The 20,147-nt window shown below is 41.2% G+C and overlaps 1 protein-coding gene across 4 annotated transcripts in view; it reads right to left on the reverse strand.

The window, feature by feature from the left end:
* Positions 1-20,147, reverse strand: part of OPHN1 (oligophrenin 1) — a 388,712-nt gene that overhangs the window by 319,709 nt on the left and 48,856 nt on the right. Inside the window, exon 2 of one of the 4 annotated variants that reach the window (XM_063660733.1) lies at positions 1,858-1,927. The exons of the other annotated variants lie outside the window; for them this stretch is intronic. Within the exon in view, the coding sequence (XP_063516803.1) occupies positions 1,858-1,897 (40 nt within the window). The 5' untranslated portion in view covers positions 1,898-1,927. The remainder of the gene's footprint in view (positions 1-1,857; positions 1,928-20,147) is intronic. 4 annotated transcript variants of the gene reach the window in all.

A 20,147-nucleotide genomic window follows, 5' to 3' on the forward strand; every position in this document is an offset into this window, starting at 1 on the left:
AATTTGCCTTTCCCTGATGACTACTAATGTTGAACATTTTTTTCATATACCTGTTGGCCATTTATATGTCTTCTTTTGAGAAATGTCTTTTCAGGTCCTTTGTCTATTTTTAAATCAGGTTATTCATTTCCTTACTATTCAGTTGCCTGAGTTCCTTACATATTTTGGATATTAAACTCTTATCATATGTATGGTTTGCAAATATTTTATCCCATTCCATAAGTTGTCTCCTCATTCTGTTGATTGTGTTCTTGCTATGGAAATCCTGACATTTGTAACACAGGGATGAACATGGAGGACATTATGCTAGTGAAATAAGGCAGGCACAGGAAGTGAAAAGTGCATGATCTACTTATATGTGGAATCCTAAAAAGTCTAGCTCATAAAAGTAGAGAGTAGAATGATAGTTAGCAGGGGGATGAGAAGAGATTGGGAAGATGTTGGTCAAAGGATACAAAATTTCATATTGACAGGAGGAACGAGTTCAAGAGATCCACTGTCAAGCATGTGATTATAGATAATAACAATGTCTTGTATACATGAAAATTGCAAATAAAGTAGATTTTAAATATTCTCACCATAAAATAATTATAAGTATGTGAGATAACGAGTATGTTAATTAGCTTGATTTAGCCATTCTACATGTATACATAGATGAAAGCATCATGAAGTACACCCAGGAGCTCAAAGGGAAAGAGGAAGGGATAAATAGGTGAGGCACGGGGTTGGGGGTGGGGTTTAGAGCATTGAAACTATTCTGTATGATACTGTAATGGTGGATACATGTCACTGCGCATTTGTCAAAAGTCTTAGCATGTAATTCAAAGTGTGAATTCTAATGTGAACTATGGACTTTAATAACAATGTAGCAATCAATATTGGTTCATCAGTTGTAACAAATGTCTCACACTAATGCAAGATGTTAATAGGGGAAACCGGAGGAGGGGGCTTGGGAGGTATATGAGGACTCTGTACTTTCTCCTCAATTTTTCTGTAAAACTGAAACTGCTTTGAAAAATAGAATCTTGGCTGGGTGCGGTGGCTCACATCTGAAATCCCAGCATTTTGGTATGCCAAGGCTGGTGGATCACTTGAGGTCAGGAGTTCAAGACCAGCCTGGCCAACGTGGTAAAAACCCATCTCTACTAAAAATACAAAAATTAGCCAGGCGCGTTGGCGCGTGCCTGTAGTCCAAGCTAGTCAGGTGGCTGAGGCATGAGGATCGCTTGAACTGAGAGGCAGAGGTTACAGTGAGCTGAGATCGCACCACTGCACTCCAGCCTGGGCAATAGAGCAAGACTCCGTCTCAAAGACAAATTTTTTTAAAAAAAATTTAAATAATAAAAAAATTAAAAATAGGATCTATTAACTTTTTTTTCTTTTTTAGTGAGACAGAGTTTCACTCTTGTCACCCAAGCTGGAGTGCAATGGCACGATCTCAGCTCACTGCAACTTCTGCCTCCCAGGTTCAAGCAATTCTCCTGCCGCAGCCTCCTGAGTATCTGGGATTACAGGCACGCGCCACCACACCCAGCTATTTTTTTTTTATTTTAGTAGAGATGGGGTTTTACCATGTTGGCCAGGCTGGTCTCAAACTCCTGACCTCAGATGATCTGCCTGACTCAGCTTCCTAAATTGCTGGGATTACAGGCGTGAGCCACCGTGCCTGGCTGTTAACTTTTTTAAAAAAGACAGTTTGAAACAATTGGGAGAATATAGGTATAGACTGGCTAGTGGATGACAGTAAGAAATTACTGACAATTTGTATTGCATATGATGATGTCACAGTGGTTATATATACTAAAACAGTCCATATCAGAAATACATACTGAAATATATATGGGTATAATGACATACCTGGGATTTGCTTTAAAATACTCCAGAAGAAAAATACCATGTGTGTTTTGGGTGGGGGAATTGAGGGTACCTGAAATGAGATTGGAAAAAAAGTTGGGTGATGAATCTAGAGGGTTCATTATATTAAAACTCTCTGGTTTTGTGTATGTTTGAAATTTTCTATAATAATGTTTTTAAAATATGTGTGAACTGAAATACAAGAAGAGCCCAAAGAATTCTTCGAGCACTAAGGTTCTTTGAACATGCCCAGTTCTTATTCAATGCATATGCTGTACAAGAGACTGGATTTTCTCAATAATTAATAAGAACGCATTCTTCATCTATCTCTAACATCTACCCACAAGAACAGCCTGTCTTGGATTATTCTCTAGGACCTCTTGACATGTCAACAGTGACTTTAGGCACTGAGTGCTTTTCATAATTTCCTGTTCCTTCAGCCCAACAGCAAGTGTCTTTGATGGGACACTTCTAGACTGTAGTATCCCTGTGATTTTAAACTTCTTTGGAATAATTATTTTTGCCTATTTGTGCGTTAGCCAGAGAAGTAACATTTTTCCCCCAGAAATCTATTGCAATGTGTTTCATCTTTGTACTTTATACTTAATATAGTCGAAAATTGGGTTTAAGAATGATTACAACATTTATTCCCAACAACTTTTCCAATTTCTACAGCCTTAACACCAACTCTAAATAATAACGATAGACTGCTAAAAGATACATAACTGTCTTAAGAAAAGGAGATCATTCTGTTTCCATCAGGATGTAATTCAGTTTCTTTAATAGAGTAATTGATGAAATAAGAACAGTTGAGAGAAATTCTGAGTTAAGGCTAAAAGAAAATCCTAGACAGCCATTAAGAGATCAGAGTTCAGTTTTCTGCATGTGGCTATTTAAATTTCAATTCATCAAAATTTAATAAAATTAAAAATATATTTCACCAATCACACTAGCCAAATTTTAAGTGCTCAGTAGCTATATTGCAAAGAACACACAGACATTTCCATAATCACAGAAAGTTCTATTGGACTGCACCATGCTAGAGCACAGAGGTTAACAGCATGAGCTTTGGAGTCAGAACAAATTTCTACTACATGCTCCTCAATCACCTTGCCCTGTGATCCTTGATGATTTACCTCACTTCTCTAATCCACACTTTCCTCATCTGTGCAATGGGAATAACAACAGTATCTACTTTACAGGGTGAGTGTGAAGGCCTGTGAGATAATATGGACAATAGTAAACTTCAGCTATGATAACTGCTCCATGTGCTAGGCCTGTGCAATACAAAGAAGAAATAAACATGGCCACTGCCTTCAAATGAACATAGACTCTAATAGAGGAGAAATGCATTTAAACAAATAAATTATACCATGCGGTTCCAGATATAAGAATAATGTTACTCTTCAAAAGAGTCATTCAACAAGGCCTTACAAAAGAAATGACATTTGAGCAGAGACTTAAAAGATATGTAGGAGTTTGCTAGGTACAAAAAGGAAAAAAAAAAACATTGGAAGTTGAGAGAAACCATGTGAACAAGGTATAGGAGATGAAAGAGCCTACGTAGCATGTTGAAGAAGCTGGAACAAGACCAGTGCAGCAAATCGGTAGGGGCACATTTAATATAAGGCAGCCACTGAAGAAAACATCAACAAGAGCAAAAGTCTCCGAATGTACCAGCTGACATGAGGCAATTACCATTTTGTTCATTTTCCACAAACAGCTGTGCTCTCCTCCTCACTCAGCAGTAGGAATGTCTCTCGAGAGAATTACAGCATCCAGCTGCTACCTTTCCCTCAGCCACTAACAAATCCACCACAGAGAACAATGTTGATCTAATTCTACACACCCGTAAACAAAGTTTGAGCTGAGCAGGGAGAATGTCACTGAGCCCACTTCTCTCAAAGGAGTAGAAAAGAGAACCACCACTGAGTGGAAATCTACCATGTGCCAGGCAGTATTCTTAGAAGTGATGCCATTTCACACTCTGAAACAACTCTATGTAGTAGCAATTATTTCCTTTTTTTTTTTGAGATTTCTAACACTGTTTGGCTCAAAGAGGCTAAGTGACTATCCAAGGTCTCACGGCAAGAGAGTGACATCTGATTTTTAATCCCACACCCATGCTCTCAGAAAAGACTCAACTTACCCAGCTAGACTTTAGCAAATTTTTCTCCAAAAAAAAAAACCAAATTCCTCCCATTCTTCTCACTTTGAGCACATTGCTGACAAAAATCTAACACACCTACAACAGTGAGACAAAATAGTATTTATAATATAAACTACTAGTTGTGAGAGACTGGGGCCCCAGTCTCTCTGGGTACCCAGAATAAGAGTCAGGGAACCTGATCCAGATCTGGCTATGACATAAACGCCTACAAATCCATGAGCAAGTCACTTACCCTCTCTAGGCCTAGCTGCCTTGCCTGCAAAATGTAAAACCTGCACCAGGTGAGGCCTGGCAATCATAGTGATAATGATGGTGATATGATAATTCATCAATTGTAAAATACACCTATTTGACTATTTTTTTAAATTGAGACAGGGTCTCACTCTGTCTCCTAGGCTGGAGTGCAGTGGCATAATCATGGCTCACTGCAGCTTTGACCTCCCAGGCTCAGGCAATGTTCCCACCTCAGCCTCCCAAGTAGCTGGAACTACAGGCGTTCACCACTATGCCCAGACAATTAATTTGTGTGTGTGTGCAGGTATGTGTGTGCCCATGTGTAGAGTCAGGGTGTCACTATGTTGGCCAGGCTGGTCTCAAACTCCTGGCCTCAAGCAGTCCTCCTACTTCGGCCTCTCAAAGTGCTGGGATTACAGGTTTGAGCCACCATGCCCAGTCATCATATTTTACATTTTAACATTTTTGAAATTAGGATACATTTTATTATCAATGGTATGCCATATGCTAACTGACATTTTGTTCTTTCTTAGTGGTGCATATAATTATGGTGTAATTTCCAAAGATAAGTAATGTTTATTGAGCACTTAACTTACCACACACTATACTAATGTCTTTACATGAATTATGTTATTTAATTCTTACAACTATCCTTTGAGGTAGGTACTATCTTTATATCCAATTTTGCACTAAAGAAAACAGAGAGGTTAAGTAACTAGTTCAAGGTTACAGACTGGAGCCAGGACGCTACTATAAATTAGGGAGTGTGGATTAAAAAGAGTAGTCAGAGTGACATCAGCAAAATGGTGGACCAGGAAGCTCCAAGCTCTTGTTCTCCCACAGAAACATCAAAAACACATGCAGAGGCCGGGGATGGTGGCTCACGCCTGTAATCCCAGCACTTTGGGAGGCTGAGGCAGGCAGATCACTTGAGGTCAGGAGTCTGAGACCAGCCTGGCCAACATGATGAAACCGTGTCTCTACTAAAAATACAAAAAAATTAGCAGGGTGTGCTGGTGTGCACCTGTAATCCCAGCTACTCAGGAGGCCGAGGCGGGAGAATCACTTGAACCCGGGAGGCAGATGTTGCACTGAACCGAGATAGCACCACTGCACTCCAGCCTGGGCAACAGAGCGAGACTCTGTCTCAGGAAAAAAAAAAAACCCACCAGCAGAAACTCTCAGAATCAACTTTATTGAACTCTGGAAAAAAGTCAAAACTTTACGTGACCCAGGTGAATGCTGAATCAAAAAACAGATCACCTCAAAATGGTAGGAAAGTTTTGTGGCATTTTTACTTGCCTTTAACCCACCCTTTCTCTAGCACAGTGGCATTTTTTGTTTTAAAGTGATGGTAGCCTACGTTTCCAGTGTGCAACCCTGCGCCCTGATTCCAGAGGGAGTAGAGCAGACCTTAAATACAAATTATTGTATACTTCTTGATATGGTTTGGCTCTGTGTCCCCATCCAAATCTCACCTTGAATTGTAATAATCCCCACCTGTCAAGGGATAATTGAATCATGGGGGCAGTTTCCCCCCTGCTGTTCTTGTGATAGTGAGTGACTTCTCATGAGATCTGATGGTTTTATAAGGGGCTTCCTCCTTCACTGGGCACTCATTCTCTCTCTTGCCACTCTGTGAACAGGTGTCTTCGGTCATGATTGTAAGTTTCTTGAGGCATCCCCAGCCATGCAGAACTGTGAGTAAATTAAACCTCTTTCCTTTAATGAATTACCCAGTCTTGGGCAGTTCTTTATAGCATTGTGAGAACAGACTAATACACATCTGTTCAAACTAGTCTGGAGGCTACCTGAAGAACTAAGGCCAGGCACTTGTGCTTGTTTTACCTAATACAGAACTCAAGCTAGAAATGGTGAGTAGTGCCCAAAAACACTGCATGCTGACCTAATAACACTCAGATGTCTGGGGGCATATTATTATAGTTGAAACAAACAATACACTGGCTAAGACATGGGAGAAAAAGCTGATGGGGAGCAGATGAATGGTTTCCTTGGACAATGAGGACGTTCAAAAGCAACTGCTGGCCAGGTATGGTGGCTCATGCCTGTAATCCCACCATTTTGGGAGACCGAGGCAGAAGGATCGCTTGAAGCCAGGAGTTGGAGACCAGCCTGGGCAACATAGCAAGACCTCATCAGCACAAATAATAAAAAAAAAAAAAATTAGCTGGACATGGTGTTGTGCACCTGTAGTTCCAGCTATTCATGAGGCTGAGGCAGAGAATCACTTGAGCCCAGGAGGCAGAGGCTGCAGTGAGCCATAATCACACCACTGCACTCCAGTCTGGGCAACACAGTGAGACCCCCCATCTCAAAAAAAAACACAACCATGTATATGGGGAATTTAGAAAGCCACATGCATGCCCCAGAAAACAAGCATACTCAGAAAAGTCCTGAGAGGACTAAGCTTTCACCTTGAGCCAGTTTATAGGTGCAATGCAAGTCTGGCTAGGTGCTGAAGGAGTATCCACACACACAACCAATCAGGAAAGATGAGTAGAGGTGGTTTTTGTTTGTTTATTTGTTTGTTTTTAGCTCCTTGTATTTCAGAAACTCTGAGTCAAAATTCTCACTGAACACAATCTAAGGAACAGAGACTTCAGTGACCATACAGGACAAGATATAGTCTTTGCAGAAGTAGTTTGGAAAAGTAAGTAAACCAAAATACTACTAAGAATTTTAACAATAAGAAAAAATTGCTGGGCACAGTGGCTCACGCCTGTAATCCCAGCACTTTGGGAGGCCAAGGCAGGTGGATCACGAGGTCAGGAAATTGAGACCATCCTGGCCAACACAGTGAAACCCCATCTCTACTAAAAATACAAAAAATTAGCCAGGCATGGTGGCACGTGCCTGTAGTCCCAGCTACTCAGGAGGCTGAGGCAGGAGAATCGCTTGAACCCGGGAGGCAGAGGTTGCAGTGAGCCGAGATCTCGCCACTGCACTCCAGCCTGGGAAACAGAGTGAGACTCCTCGAAAAAAAAATCTAGACATCTCTTAGTCCTAGCTACTCAGGAGGCTGAGGCAGGAGGATCACTTGAGATCAGGAGTTCAAAACCAGCCTAGGCAACATAGCAAGACTTCATCTCTACAAAACAACAACAACAACCGCAAAAAACCCCCAGCAACTCCTGGAGAAGGGAGAGAATATGATATCCAGGGTTAACACATTATAATATTCAAACGTTGTTTTCAACAACAACAAAAAAATCACAAGACAAACAAAGAAACAGGAAAGTACAGCCTATTCAAAGAACAAAATAAACTGACTGAAACTGTTCCTGAGGAAGTCCAGACATCAGATTTAGTAGACAAAGACTTCAAAAACACTGCCTTAAATATGCTAAAAGAGCTAAAGGAAAACACGCAGAACAAAAAATCAGGAAAATGACAATATCACTAAGATAGAGAAATTAAAGATTAACAGTCTAAGGGTCATTGAGACATCATCAAGCAGACAAAATTACATACTGTGAGACTGCCAGAAAGTGAAGAAAAAGGGACAAAAGGAATGTTTAAAGAAATAATGGCCAAAACTGTCCCCAATTTGATGAAAGACATGAATCTAGACATCGATAAATTCGAAGAGATCCACACTGAGGCATCCTATAAACAAATCGTCAAAAGACAAAGAGACAATCTTGAAAGCTGCAAGAAAAAAGCTACTTACCATGTATAAGGCTCCTCATTAAGACTAACAGTCAATATCTCATCAGAAACCACAGAGGCCAGAAGACAGTGGGATGGCATACATTGCTGAAATATATATATATATAACCTCTCAACCAAGAATTCTGCATCTGGCAAAATGGTCTTTCAAAACTGAAGGAGAAAGTAAGACCTTCCCAGATAAACAAAAGCTGTGGGAGTTCATTACCAATAGACCTGCCCTACAAGAAATGCTAAAGGGAATCCTTTAAGTGGAAATAAAAAGATGCTGAACCGGCCAGGCACAGTGGCTCACACCTGTAATCCCAGCACTTTGGAAGGTGATCCCAGCCAAGGCAGGTGGATCATTTGAGGTTAGGAGTTTGAGGTCAGCCTGGCCAACATGGTGAAACCCCATCTTTACTAAAAACTACAAAAATTAGCTGGGTGTGGTGGTACACACCTGCAATCCCATCTACTTGGGAGGCTAAAGCAGGAGAATTGCTTGAACTGGGGAGGTGGAGGTTTCAGTGAGCTGAGATAGCACCACTGCACTCAAGCCTGGGCAATGGAGTGAGACTCCGTCTCAAAAAAAAAAAAAGAAAAAGAAAAGATGCTAAAGATGCTAGACAGTTACTCAAAACCACATTAAGACATAAGGATCTCTGGTAAAGGTAACTACATAGGCAAATATAAAAGCCAGCATTATCGAACTTTTTGTTTACAATTCTACTTTTTTATCCTACATTGTTTTTAAGTGCTTTAAAATAATTATAAATCTATGTTATTGAACACAGTATGTAGAAAGATGTAATTTGTCACAACAATACACAGGAGAGGGGACAGAGCTGTAAAAGAGTGGAGATTTGTATTTTATAAGTGTGAAGTTGGTATCAATTCAAACTCATTTGTTATAAATTTAGGATGTTAAATGTAATCTCCATGGTAACCACAAATAAAATAAAAACATAAAAAGAAGAAGAGACTCAAAATGGTCCACTACAAAAAAATCAACTAATACAAAAGAAGGCAGTAATGGAGAAAATGAGGATGTAAAAGTTAAAAGATATACAGAAAACAAAAACCAAAATGTTGGAAGTAAGCCCTTCCTTATCAGTAATTACTTTAAATGTATGGTGTGAACTCTGCAATACAAAGGCAGAGAGACTCACAATATGGATTAAAAAACAGGATCTAACTACAGTTATATGCCAATGTTTCAGTCAGTGACAGACCACATATGCAACAGTGGTTCCATAACATTTTAATACCATATTTTTCCTATACCTTTCAAGTTTTTTCTTTTTCTTTCTTTTTCTTTTTTTTTTTTTTTTTTCAAAAAAGGTCTCGTTCTGTCAGCCAGGCTGGAATGCAGTGGCGTTATGATGGCTCACTGAAGCCTCAACCTCCCAGGCTCAATTGATCCTCCCACCTCAGCCTCCTGAGTAACTGGGACTATAGGCGTGAGCCACCACACCAGGCTAATTTTTGTGTTTTTTTGTAGAGACCGAGTTTCACCATGCTACCCAGGCTGGTCTTGAACTCCTGGGCTCAAGCAATCCACCCACCTCAGCCTCCCAAAACGCCAGGATTAGAGGCATGAGCCACTGTGCCCAGCCCTCTTCAATGTTTAGATATATAAATACTTACTGTTGGGTTATAATTACCTATAGTATTCAGTACAGTAACATGCAGTACAGGTTTATAGCCTAGGAGCAATAGACTGTACCATATAGCCTAGGTAGGTTTATAGTAGGCTATGCCATACAGTTTTGTGTCAATACACAAAACAACAAAATTGCCTAATGACATATTTCTCAGAATGTATCCCCATTTTTTGTTTGTTTGTTTTTCACGGAGTCTCGCTCAGTCACCTGGGCTGCTGGGCTGGAGTGCAGTGGTGCAATCTCGGCTCACTGCAACCTCTGCCTCCAGGATTCAAAGAATTCTTCTGCCTCAGCCTCCCAAGTAGCTGGGACTACAGGCATGTGCCACCATACCCGGCTATTTTTTGTATTTTTAGTAGAGACGGGGTTTCACCATGTTGGCCAGGCTGGTCTCAAACTCCAGACCTCAGGTGATCCACCCACTTCGGCCTCCCAAAGTGCTGGGATTACAGGCGTGAGCCACCACGCCCACCCATGTATCTCCATTGTTAAGTGACACGTGACTGTATATGTTATCTACAACAGACTCACTTTAGACCCAAAGACAAAAATAGATTGAAACTTAAAAGATGCAAAAAGCAATTCCATGAAAATAGTAACCAAAAGAGTTGAAGTGGCTCTGCTAATATCAGACAAAAGAGACCTTAGGTCAAAAATCGACACAGAAGGCAAATCCATTCAACAGAGAAAGAAGAGTCTGTTCAACAAATGGAGCTGGAACAACTATATTTCCACATCAACAGAAATCCACGGCCGGGCGCAGTGGGTTATATTGCATTATGAATGTAACCAATGCCACTGATCTGTATACTTACAAATGGTCAAAGTCAAAAATGTTATGTTATATATTTTACCGAAATATGCCTCAGAGCCTATGCTCTTGACCACTGTGTACCCCTCCAACTCTGCCTCCCTGACAGTTTCGGCATCTGTAAAATATGAATAATAATCCCTGTCCTACCTCTCTCATTCTTATTGTAAGAATCAAATTAAATAGGAAACATGACAGGACTTTCTAAACTACAAAGGGCTGAAGTCAGGTGCCATTATTATCTTGGAGATGTACACATAAAACACCAGACTAAGTTGTGTCTTCGTGCTGTACAATAAAACATTTGTTTTGCCACATCTGGAAGCTCAAAGACCATGTCAATTGTAGTGTCAGTTTCCAGTGACACTACTCCAAGCAGGTAAAACATTACACTTGACCAGACTGATAATGATCTCTGGTCAGACTGGTTGTGACTACAACTTTTCCATAGCATTACTTCCTTTCTGCGTATCTTGCACATGCTTGTCACAAAAAGTGTATTCACCTAGGATCTCAAAACACTGATCAAAGAGGAAGTTTAAGAAAAAAAAAAAAGACATTGCAACTGTCAGCTCTTTCTCGGGGAGACAAAGGAGAGTTGTTGGGGAGCCTACATGGCATGGAGTGCCAGGGAGCATAGTGAGGATGGACAAAGTAGCTGTGGTATCCAGCTTTGGAAATGGCTCCCAGACCAAGACCTACCACAGGCGCAATGACCTTCTGGAGAAGGTTCTTCAGGCTTTTCAGCTCTGCTGAGCAGTATGTTTTAGAAAGCCTCCCCAAAGGGGAACTGGCACATTACCAGGTTATTGACACCAAAGCAGCAGAGCTCACAGCAAAACATGGTCTTAGACTGGATTTGTTTGGAGAACAGGGCAAGAGACTCCCAACGCAGCTACTAAAGGGCATCGTGAAGAGAAAAACTAAGTTCGACACTTTTAAACAAGAATAAAGGACCAGTGTTCCTTCTTTAAGAGGGAGCCCCAACATCTTGCTTTACTCACAGTCAGGGTCCAGAACACTTTTCCTTTATCCATTTAATCCATCACATATGACTTCATTTTTCATTTTGTGTTTCTGGCTACACACTCTTGCCTTTATTGAACTGACTCTGGCCTCAGTTCCCCTCCCAACTGGAAATTACTATCATTTCTTGACTACAAGTGGTTTCAGCCATCATCCCAATAAAACCCATCTACCAGAACCCTACCTCAGCACTGGCCCACGTACTCCAATATCCTTGGAAGGGATGAAAAGGGACAATGTGTATTACATGTTATCAAATTTTCTCAATCATGAAATTAAACCTCAAAATTTGAAACTCTAAAAATGAATACTAATAATAACTATTTGTTGTGTGCTAGGCATTTATATATGTAAATAGTAGCCTGGAATGTTTCCTTTAACCACATGAACTACATGCTATTATTATCCCCATTTTAGAGAAAAGAAGAGTGAGGCCATGACAGGTTAAGTGATGTCTAAGTTGTCACAGTTAAGTTGTGGCAAATGGTGCTAGTGCAACTGGGGGAAGAAAAAAAAAAAAACTTCTAAATAAACCTCACACCATACACAAAAATATAACTCAAAATACATAACAAATCTAAATATAAAACCTAAAATGCTAAAATGTCTAGAAGAAAACATAAGATAAAATCTCCATGATCTAGGGTTAGGTGAAATATTCTCAGGCATCCATAAGCACAATCCAGGGCACGGTGGCTCATGCCTGTAATCCCAGCACTTTGGTAGGCCAAGGCGGGCGGATCATGAGGTCAAGAGATCAAGACCGTTCTGGCCAACATGGTGAAACCCCGTCTCTACTAAAAATACAAAAATTAGCTGGGTGTGGTGCCGCACGCATGTAGTCCCAGCTACTCGGGATGCTGAGGCAGGAGAATGGCTTGAACCTGGGAGGCAGAGGTTGCAGTGAGCCGAGATCGCGCCACTGCACTCCAGGCTGGCAACAGAGTGAGACTCCATCTCAAAAAAAAGTCACTAAATAAATTGAACTTCATCAAAATTTAAATATTTTGCTCTGTGAAAGACCCTAATGAGAGGATTTGGGGTTTTGTTTTGTTTTGTTTTGTTTTTGAGACAGGCTCTGATTCTTTCACCAGACTGGAGTGCAGTGGCATGATCGTAGCTCACTGCAGCCTTGACCTCTCCAGCTGAAGCAATCCTCCTGCCTCAGCCTCCCAAATAGCTGAGACTACAGACATGCATCACTATGCCTGGCTAATTTTTTTCATAAGACGATTTTAGAAAAGACAAGCCACCAACTAGAAGACAATATTAGCAAATCGTATATCTGACAAAGAACCCATTCTCAGAATACATAAAAGATTCACTAAACTTTATTATTTTGTTATGTAAACAGAATACATAAGATTCAATAAAGAAAATTAACAACCAATTATATTAGTAGGCAAAATATTTGAACAGATATTTGACCAAAGATACATGGATGGCAATTAAGCACCTGAAAATACGTTCAACGTCATTAGTCATTATGGAAAAGCAAACTAACACCCAGTCAAGATTCCACTTCACACCTATTAGCAAGGCTAAAATAACAAAGTGGCCATACCATGTGCTGCCAAGGATAGAGAGAAGCTGGAATTCTTATACATTGCTAGTGGGAAAATAAATTGTCACAGCCACTCTAGAAAATGGTTTGGCAGTTTCTTATAAAATTAAACATGTACACATATGAGCTCACAGTCCTGCCCATGGGCATTTACCCTCTAGAAATAATGTGTGTTCACACACAAAAAAAACATATAATAATGTTTACAGCAGCTCTATCTGTAATCATGAAAAACTGAAAATGTGCCAGACATGGTGGCTCATACCTGGAATCCCAGCACTTTGGGAGGCTGAGGCAGGAGGATCACTTGAGGCCAGGAGTTGGAGACCAGCCTGCCCAACATAGCGAGAACTGGTCTCTTTACAAAAATATTTTAAAACTTAGCAGGGCACGGAGGTGCACGACTGTAGTCCTAGCTACTTGGGAGGCTGAGGTGGGAGGATTCAGAACAGGAATCTGAAAAAAAGATTCAGAACAGGGATCCCTGAGGAGAAAAAAATGATCTCTAGACTTATTCCAAACTTCCTTTATTTGAATATGCCTCTATTTTACTTAGATGAGAAGAGCTAACATTTATAGAGTGCTTGCTATGTGCCAGGAACTGTCTCCGGTTTTTCTTTTATTTCTATGTAGAGGCAGGGTCTTCCTCTGTTGTCCAGGATGGTCTTGAACTCCTGGGTTCAAGTGATCATCCCATGTCAGCCTCCTGACTAGCTAGGACTACAGGCACATGCCACCACACCCAACTAATTTTTTTTTAATTTTTTGTAGAGACGGGGTCTTCCTATGTTGCCCAGGGTGGTTAAGCATTTTATGTATGTTAAATTATATAATTCTCAAAACAACCCTACAAAGTAGGGACTATTATAATCTTCATTTTATGGATGAGAAAACTGAGGCACAGAGAGATGAAATGACTTACTTCCAGGTCCCACAGCTAGGAAGTGAAGGAGCTATAACGTAGTCTGACTCTAGAATTATGTTCGCAACACTTTGCAATATAGCCTTATTACCATATTCTATAGCCTCCCCCTGATCTGCTCTTCAGTCACTGGATCTGTGGTTTATGTTTAAGTTCATAAAAGATGTATAAATAGAGACATCTTGAAGGATTTCCTAGATAAATCTTGGTTATCTATATAGTCTTCCACTTTTACAATTATTTCAAGTCAGCAAGCATTTCCTTAATGCCAATCCTAGCACTAAGAACCAGGGACCCAGAAACAGACAAAGCACAATCCCTGCCCTCAAGGAACTCATTCTAGTGAAGGAGACTCAAATGGAACAACTGTAATTCAATGCAATAACTTGGACAGCAGAAAGATCAGAGAAGGCTTTCTAGAGGAGGGGAGACAGAAGTTGAGGATGTGAACTTAAAGTTTGCCTGGAAAATATGGCACGGAAGAGCACTTCAGGTAGATGGAAGTAGGTGCAAAGGAATGAATTGGGGATGGGGGAGCACAGAGAGATAAATGAGATGGAAAAGGAGAAAGAGATAGGAAACAGAGATAAAGAAAGAGAAAGATCATGGAACCACACATGGTTCTGCTTGGTGAGTATGTTACTGGTTGCTATAAAGGGCAGAGGCAAGGCCACAGAAGGAGTGTGGCCACACTGCATGAAGCACCTACTCCTCAGTAATGCTTCCCTTGTTCCACGCTGGCAGACTTAAACATAGCACAAAGAAAACTCCCTGAAGGCTGCCTTGGCCACCACTAGCCTCCCACCATCTAGCTCAGTACCTCTTATAGAGTGCCTTGTACCAACTGTGCTTTGTGATTTAAAATTCTAATTTATGACTTTGTTGACATGAAAAATTCAATTACCACTATCGGATTCCTAGAAAGACTTAAAAGAACAGTATTGCAATTTTCACTGGCATTGTCCACAAGGGCTAACTTTTCACATTTGTGGATGACTATACAACTAACGAAGGTTTCATTCACATTATCTCAAGTAATCTTTTTTTTTTTTTTTTTTTTTTTTGAGATGGAGTCTCACTCTGTCGCCCAGGCTGGAGTGCAGTGGCACGATCTCGGCTCACTGCAACCTCCACCTCCCAGGTTCAAGCCATTCTCCTGCCTCAGCCTCCTGAGTAGCTGGGATTACAGGCTCACGCCAACACACCTAGCTAATTTTTTTTTTTTTTTTTGAGACGGAGTCTTGCTCTGTCGCCCAGGCTGGAGTGCAGTGGCACGATCTCGGCTCACTGTAAGCTCCACCTCCCGGCTTCATGCCATTCTCCTGCCTCAGCCTCCCGAGTAGCTGGGACTATAGGCACCCACCACCACGCCTGGCTAATTTTTTGTATTTTTAGTAGAGACGGGGTTTCACCACGTTAGCCAGGATGGTCTCGATCTCCTGACCTCGTGATCCGCCCACCTCGGCCTCCCAAAGTGCTGGGATTACAGGTGTGAGCCACTGCACCCAGCCTTCTCAAGTAATCTTGATAACACTTGTTGGTTAGGTGCTCCTATCCCCACTATACAGAAGAAGAAACAAAGCTTAGAGAAGTGAAGTTACCTAAGGTTCCTGCCAGAGTTCAAAGCGTATGTATCCAAATCCAGTGCTTTTTCCACTATACCACAGCTGCAAGACTCAGAGGCTACGCCTGGCTCTCACTTGCCCTAGACCTTCCTACCTGCCTCTAAGCCTCTCCAAGACTCACTTCTCACTTCTAAAGCTCTCCTTCTCTTAGGCAATCCCAAGGATAAACACCATGCCAAAACATAGTACGAGAAGTTTGTCAATGGCTGTTGGCTATCTAAATGAAAAATTTCAAAATCCAAATATGTAGCCACTACCCCCTACACATGACACTTCCTATGTCCACTTCTTTGTTTTATCACATTATCTGATCATACAACTAACTTATTTGTTTTTCATCTATTTCCCCAAATAGAATTCAAGTTCCTTGAGGATAGGGATTTTTTTGTATTTTGCCCACTGCTCTACCCCCAGTGGCTGCAAGAGTGCTTGGCACATAGTAAGTGCTCAATAAATGTCTGTTAAACATTCATTTAACGAACTATTTCGTCTGACATGCAAGGCCTTCCACAGTCTGATTTGCACAAAGGTCTCCCAACCATCTCCAACCTATTTCAAGGTCCTTCCAACATACTTCCTGGCATTCCCACTCCTATCCATTTGATTTTATTTCTACCTAGGTTCACCTAGGTTCTGCTACAGACCACTTCTTTCAGGAAGCCTTCTCTCATCACTCCAACCCACATTAATGTCTCCTTCTACAGAGCTTAACAGTACCAACCATCTGTGGCATGTGTATGGCATCTCTCAAGTGTGGCTCTACAAGGTCGACCAGCCACACCAATTAGATGGTGAGCTTCTTGAGGATAGGGCCAATCTCTCTCTCTCTTCTCTCCTATTCCCTTTCTTTCTTTCTCTCTCTCTCTCTCACTGTCTCTTTCTTTCTCTCCCCTCTCTGCATCCCACATTGCTTCTGTCCCAGTGTCTGGTATAAGTAACAAGTGATTAATAAATACTGACTCAGTGACCTGTTTATGACAGAAAATCTCAAATTATAGTTCATGTAGATGAAAAGGAGTGAAAACTGTGCTTGGTCCTATCCTATGAACAAAATGTGACAGCGTTATGATTTGTTAAAAGCTATGGCACCAGGCCAGGTGCAATGGCTCACACCTGTAATCCAAGCATTTTGGGAGGCCAAGGCAGGTGGATCATTTGAGGTCAAGAATTCAAGACCAGCCTGGCCAACATGGTGAAACTCCGTCTCTACTAAAAATACAAAAATTAGCTGGGCGTGGTGGTACATGCCTGTAGTCCCAGCTACTCAGTAGGCTGAGGCAGGAGAATCACTTGAATCTGGGAGGCAGAGGTTGCAGTGAGCCAAGATTGGGCCACTGCCCTACAGCCTGGGCAATAGAGTGAGACTCTGTCTTAAAAAAAATAAAACAAAATAAAATAAAATGCTATGGCACCAGATGGCCTAAGTTAGAATCTAGGATTCACCATGTACAACCAGTTTGGATAGGAGCAGTTTTAAACTGCTACATGCCTCAGTTTCCTCATCTGTAAAAATGGGAATAATTTTAGTCCCTAACTCACAGGATGGTTATAAGTATTAAATGAGATAACAAAGGCAAGTACTCAGCCTAATGCACAGAATAAGCCCTCACCAAATATTATTATTATTGATAATGAACTAAGTTTAAGAGTAGGCCGTCTTCATAATGGGTACAAGGTTTCTTTTTGGAGTGATGAAAATACTCTAAAATGGATTGCGGTGATGGTTGCACAACTCTGTGAATATACCACAAAACATTGAATGAGACATTATAAATGGGAGAATTTTATGGTATGTGAATTTTATCCCACTAAACCTATTTTTTAAAACCCCACAAAAAGAATAGATCTTGTATCTATAGATGAGTTGGAACAGAGAGTAGAACAGAAAAGGGGCTCTCCCCAAAAGCAAGTTATTAACACTATTTGGTCAAAGCCCATAGAATTCGTGAAGTCCACTTTTGTTTTCGGTGATAGGCAAGATCTCTGTAGTGCATGGCCCACTTGGGAGGAAGAATGAGGGTCATCATACTAAGGATGGAGCTAACACTGAAAATGCTACTGAGGCCAAGCTCAGTGGCTCATGCTTGGAATCCCAACACTTTATGAGGCCGAGATGGGAGGATCACTTGAAGCAAGAGTTCAAGACCAGCCTGGACAACATAGACAGACTCCATCTCTACCAAGAAATATAGGAAAAAAAAAGCTATTGAATAGGATCAGAAATGAAGGAGGAGAAAAATAGGTCACCTCTCATCTCAGACCAAGTGCAGACTGCTAAGTCATCTCAGAGAGCATTTTGGCATGACAAAAAGGAATTAAACAGGCAGTGTTTGGCTGGGCATGGTGGCTCACGCCTATAATCCCAGCACTTTAGGAGGCCAAGGTGGGCAGATCACCTGAGGTCAGGAGTTTGAGACCAGCCTGGCCAATATGGCGAAACCCCACCTCTACTAAAAATACAACAAGAAAATTCGCCAGGCATGGTAGCGCACTTCTGTAACCCCAACCACTCAGGAGGCTGAGGCAGGAGAATTCCTTGAATCCAGGAGGTGGAGGTTGCAGTGAGCCGAGGTCATACCATTGCAATCCAGCTTGGGTGACAGTGAGTCTCCATCACAGAAAAAAAAAAAAAAGAAAAGAAAAACAGGCAATGTTGGAGGAACATCCTCCAAAGCGAAACTCAACATGGAAAACAAGAAAAAGCAAATGGAAAACAACTGGCCCTCCAGAAGAGGACAACCCCCTAGGGATCCCCAGAGAGCTCCAGCTTGTTCTTTCAATTCTTTCTCTCATCCATGAGAGAACTAATTGCATTTTGGTAGTCTCAGGCAAAAATTCCATGGCAGAGAAAATTGTTCCCTGTTTACATCTTTGCCTCAGTGTTACTGGTGACAAAGCCAAGATCTAGAAGCAACTTGACCAGGGAGTGAGTTTGGAATTGTTTGCCTAAGCAGGAACCTTTGCCAGTTACCTGATCACTCTTCACCTTGACCTGGGCTAAATAAACGGAAAGTGGGGAGAAATGTATATGGGGGAGGGGTGACTGAAGAAAAACTAAAGAAGCTGGTGATTATACTTGATTCCTAGAAAATAAGTAATCCAGTATGAGATAAGCATTTCATTGCATTTCAACTTTTAAAAACTGGTCACCCTCTAAATTGTTAAGTAATTTCCTTCATATCACCACCCCGTTCCATTTATATTATTTCAAAAGTAGAGGGTTATGAGACTACCATTTTCCCAGACTGTCACATAGCAGACATTCAACAAATTTTCTTGATTAAATTAAAATGAGGGTATATGATGCTTTAGGTAAATTCCATATTCCACCACCTTTTGATTATACTTATGCCTAGGAAGGCCCTCTCACTAGTCAAAAAGCTCTAAGGGCACAAAAAACATCAGAATAACCATGGAATACTACTCAGCCATAAAAAGGAATGAAATATTGTCTTTTGGCCGGGCACCGTGGCTCATGCCTGTAATCCCAGTACTTTGGGAGGCTGAGGCGGGTGGATCACCTGAGGTCAGGAGTTCGAGACCAGCCTGACCAGTATGGTGAAACCCCATTTCTACTAAAAAACTACAAAAATTAGCCAGGCATGGTGGCAGTTGCCTATAGTCCCAGCTACTCGGAAGGCTGAGGCTGGAGAATTGCTTGAACGCAGGAGGCAGAGGTTGCAGTGAGCCAAGATCGTGCCACTGCACTCCAGCCTGGGTGACAGAGGGAGACTCCATCTCAAAAAAAAAAAAAAAGAAAAAAAAAAGAAATATTGTCTTTTGCAGCAACTTGGACAGAGTTAGAGGCCATTATTCTAAGTGAAGTAACTCAGCACTGGAAAATCAAATATTGTATGTTCTCGCTTATAAGTGCAAACTAAGCTACGAGGATGCAAAGGCATAAGAATGATATAACAGGCTTTGGGGTCTCCGGGGGAAGGTTGGGAGGAGGGTGACAGATAAAAGACTACATACTGGGTGCGGTGTACACTGCTTGGGTGATGGGTGCACCAAAATTTCAGAAATCACCACTGAAGAACTTATCCATGTAACCAAAAACCACCTGTACCCCAAAAACTATTGAAATAATTTTTTAAAAAAAATCAGTATAAATGTATTTAAATAAGCCCCTCAAAATATATTGCGAGAAAGGACACTAATCTAGGACTCAGAAGAGCTGGGTTGCAGTCCAGTTATGTGTAGCCTTGAACAGGTCCCTCTGGCCCTTGGTCTTCCTCTCTGAAATAGGAAGGGTTTAAACTAGATCAGTAGTTTCAGTCTCAAAGCAGTACTACTCCTGGGGGGCATCTGACAAGATGCAGAGGTGATTTTGCTTGGCACAATGGCTGGGGGAGCACTGTGGATATTTAGACATCTAGCAATGCCCAGCCCAGACAAACAATGAATTGAACTATCCTGTCCAATGCCAAAAGCATATTACCTACCCTCCCCCAGAAATAACTGGACAAAATAATTAAGATCTCGGCAACTTCTAAAATTCCTTGCCGTAGGCCAATATAACAAAGAATACTGTTAAACTGTGACTGTCCTATTAAGTCTGAAGAGTGATGAAACAGTCAGTCATGTTTTGTTTGGTAAACAGAG

Source organism: Pongo pygmaeus, chromosome X (assembly GCF_028885625.2).
Source record: "Pongo pygmaeus isolate AG05252 chromosome X, NHGRI_mPonPyg2-v2.0_pri, whole genome shotgun sequence".
NCBI classification, from domain to species: Eukaryota; Metazoa; Chordata; class Mammalia; order Primates; family Hominidae; genus Pongo; species Pongo pygmaeus.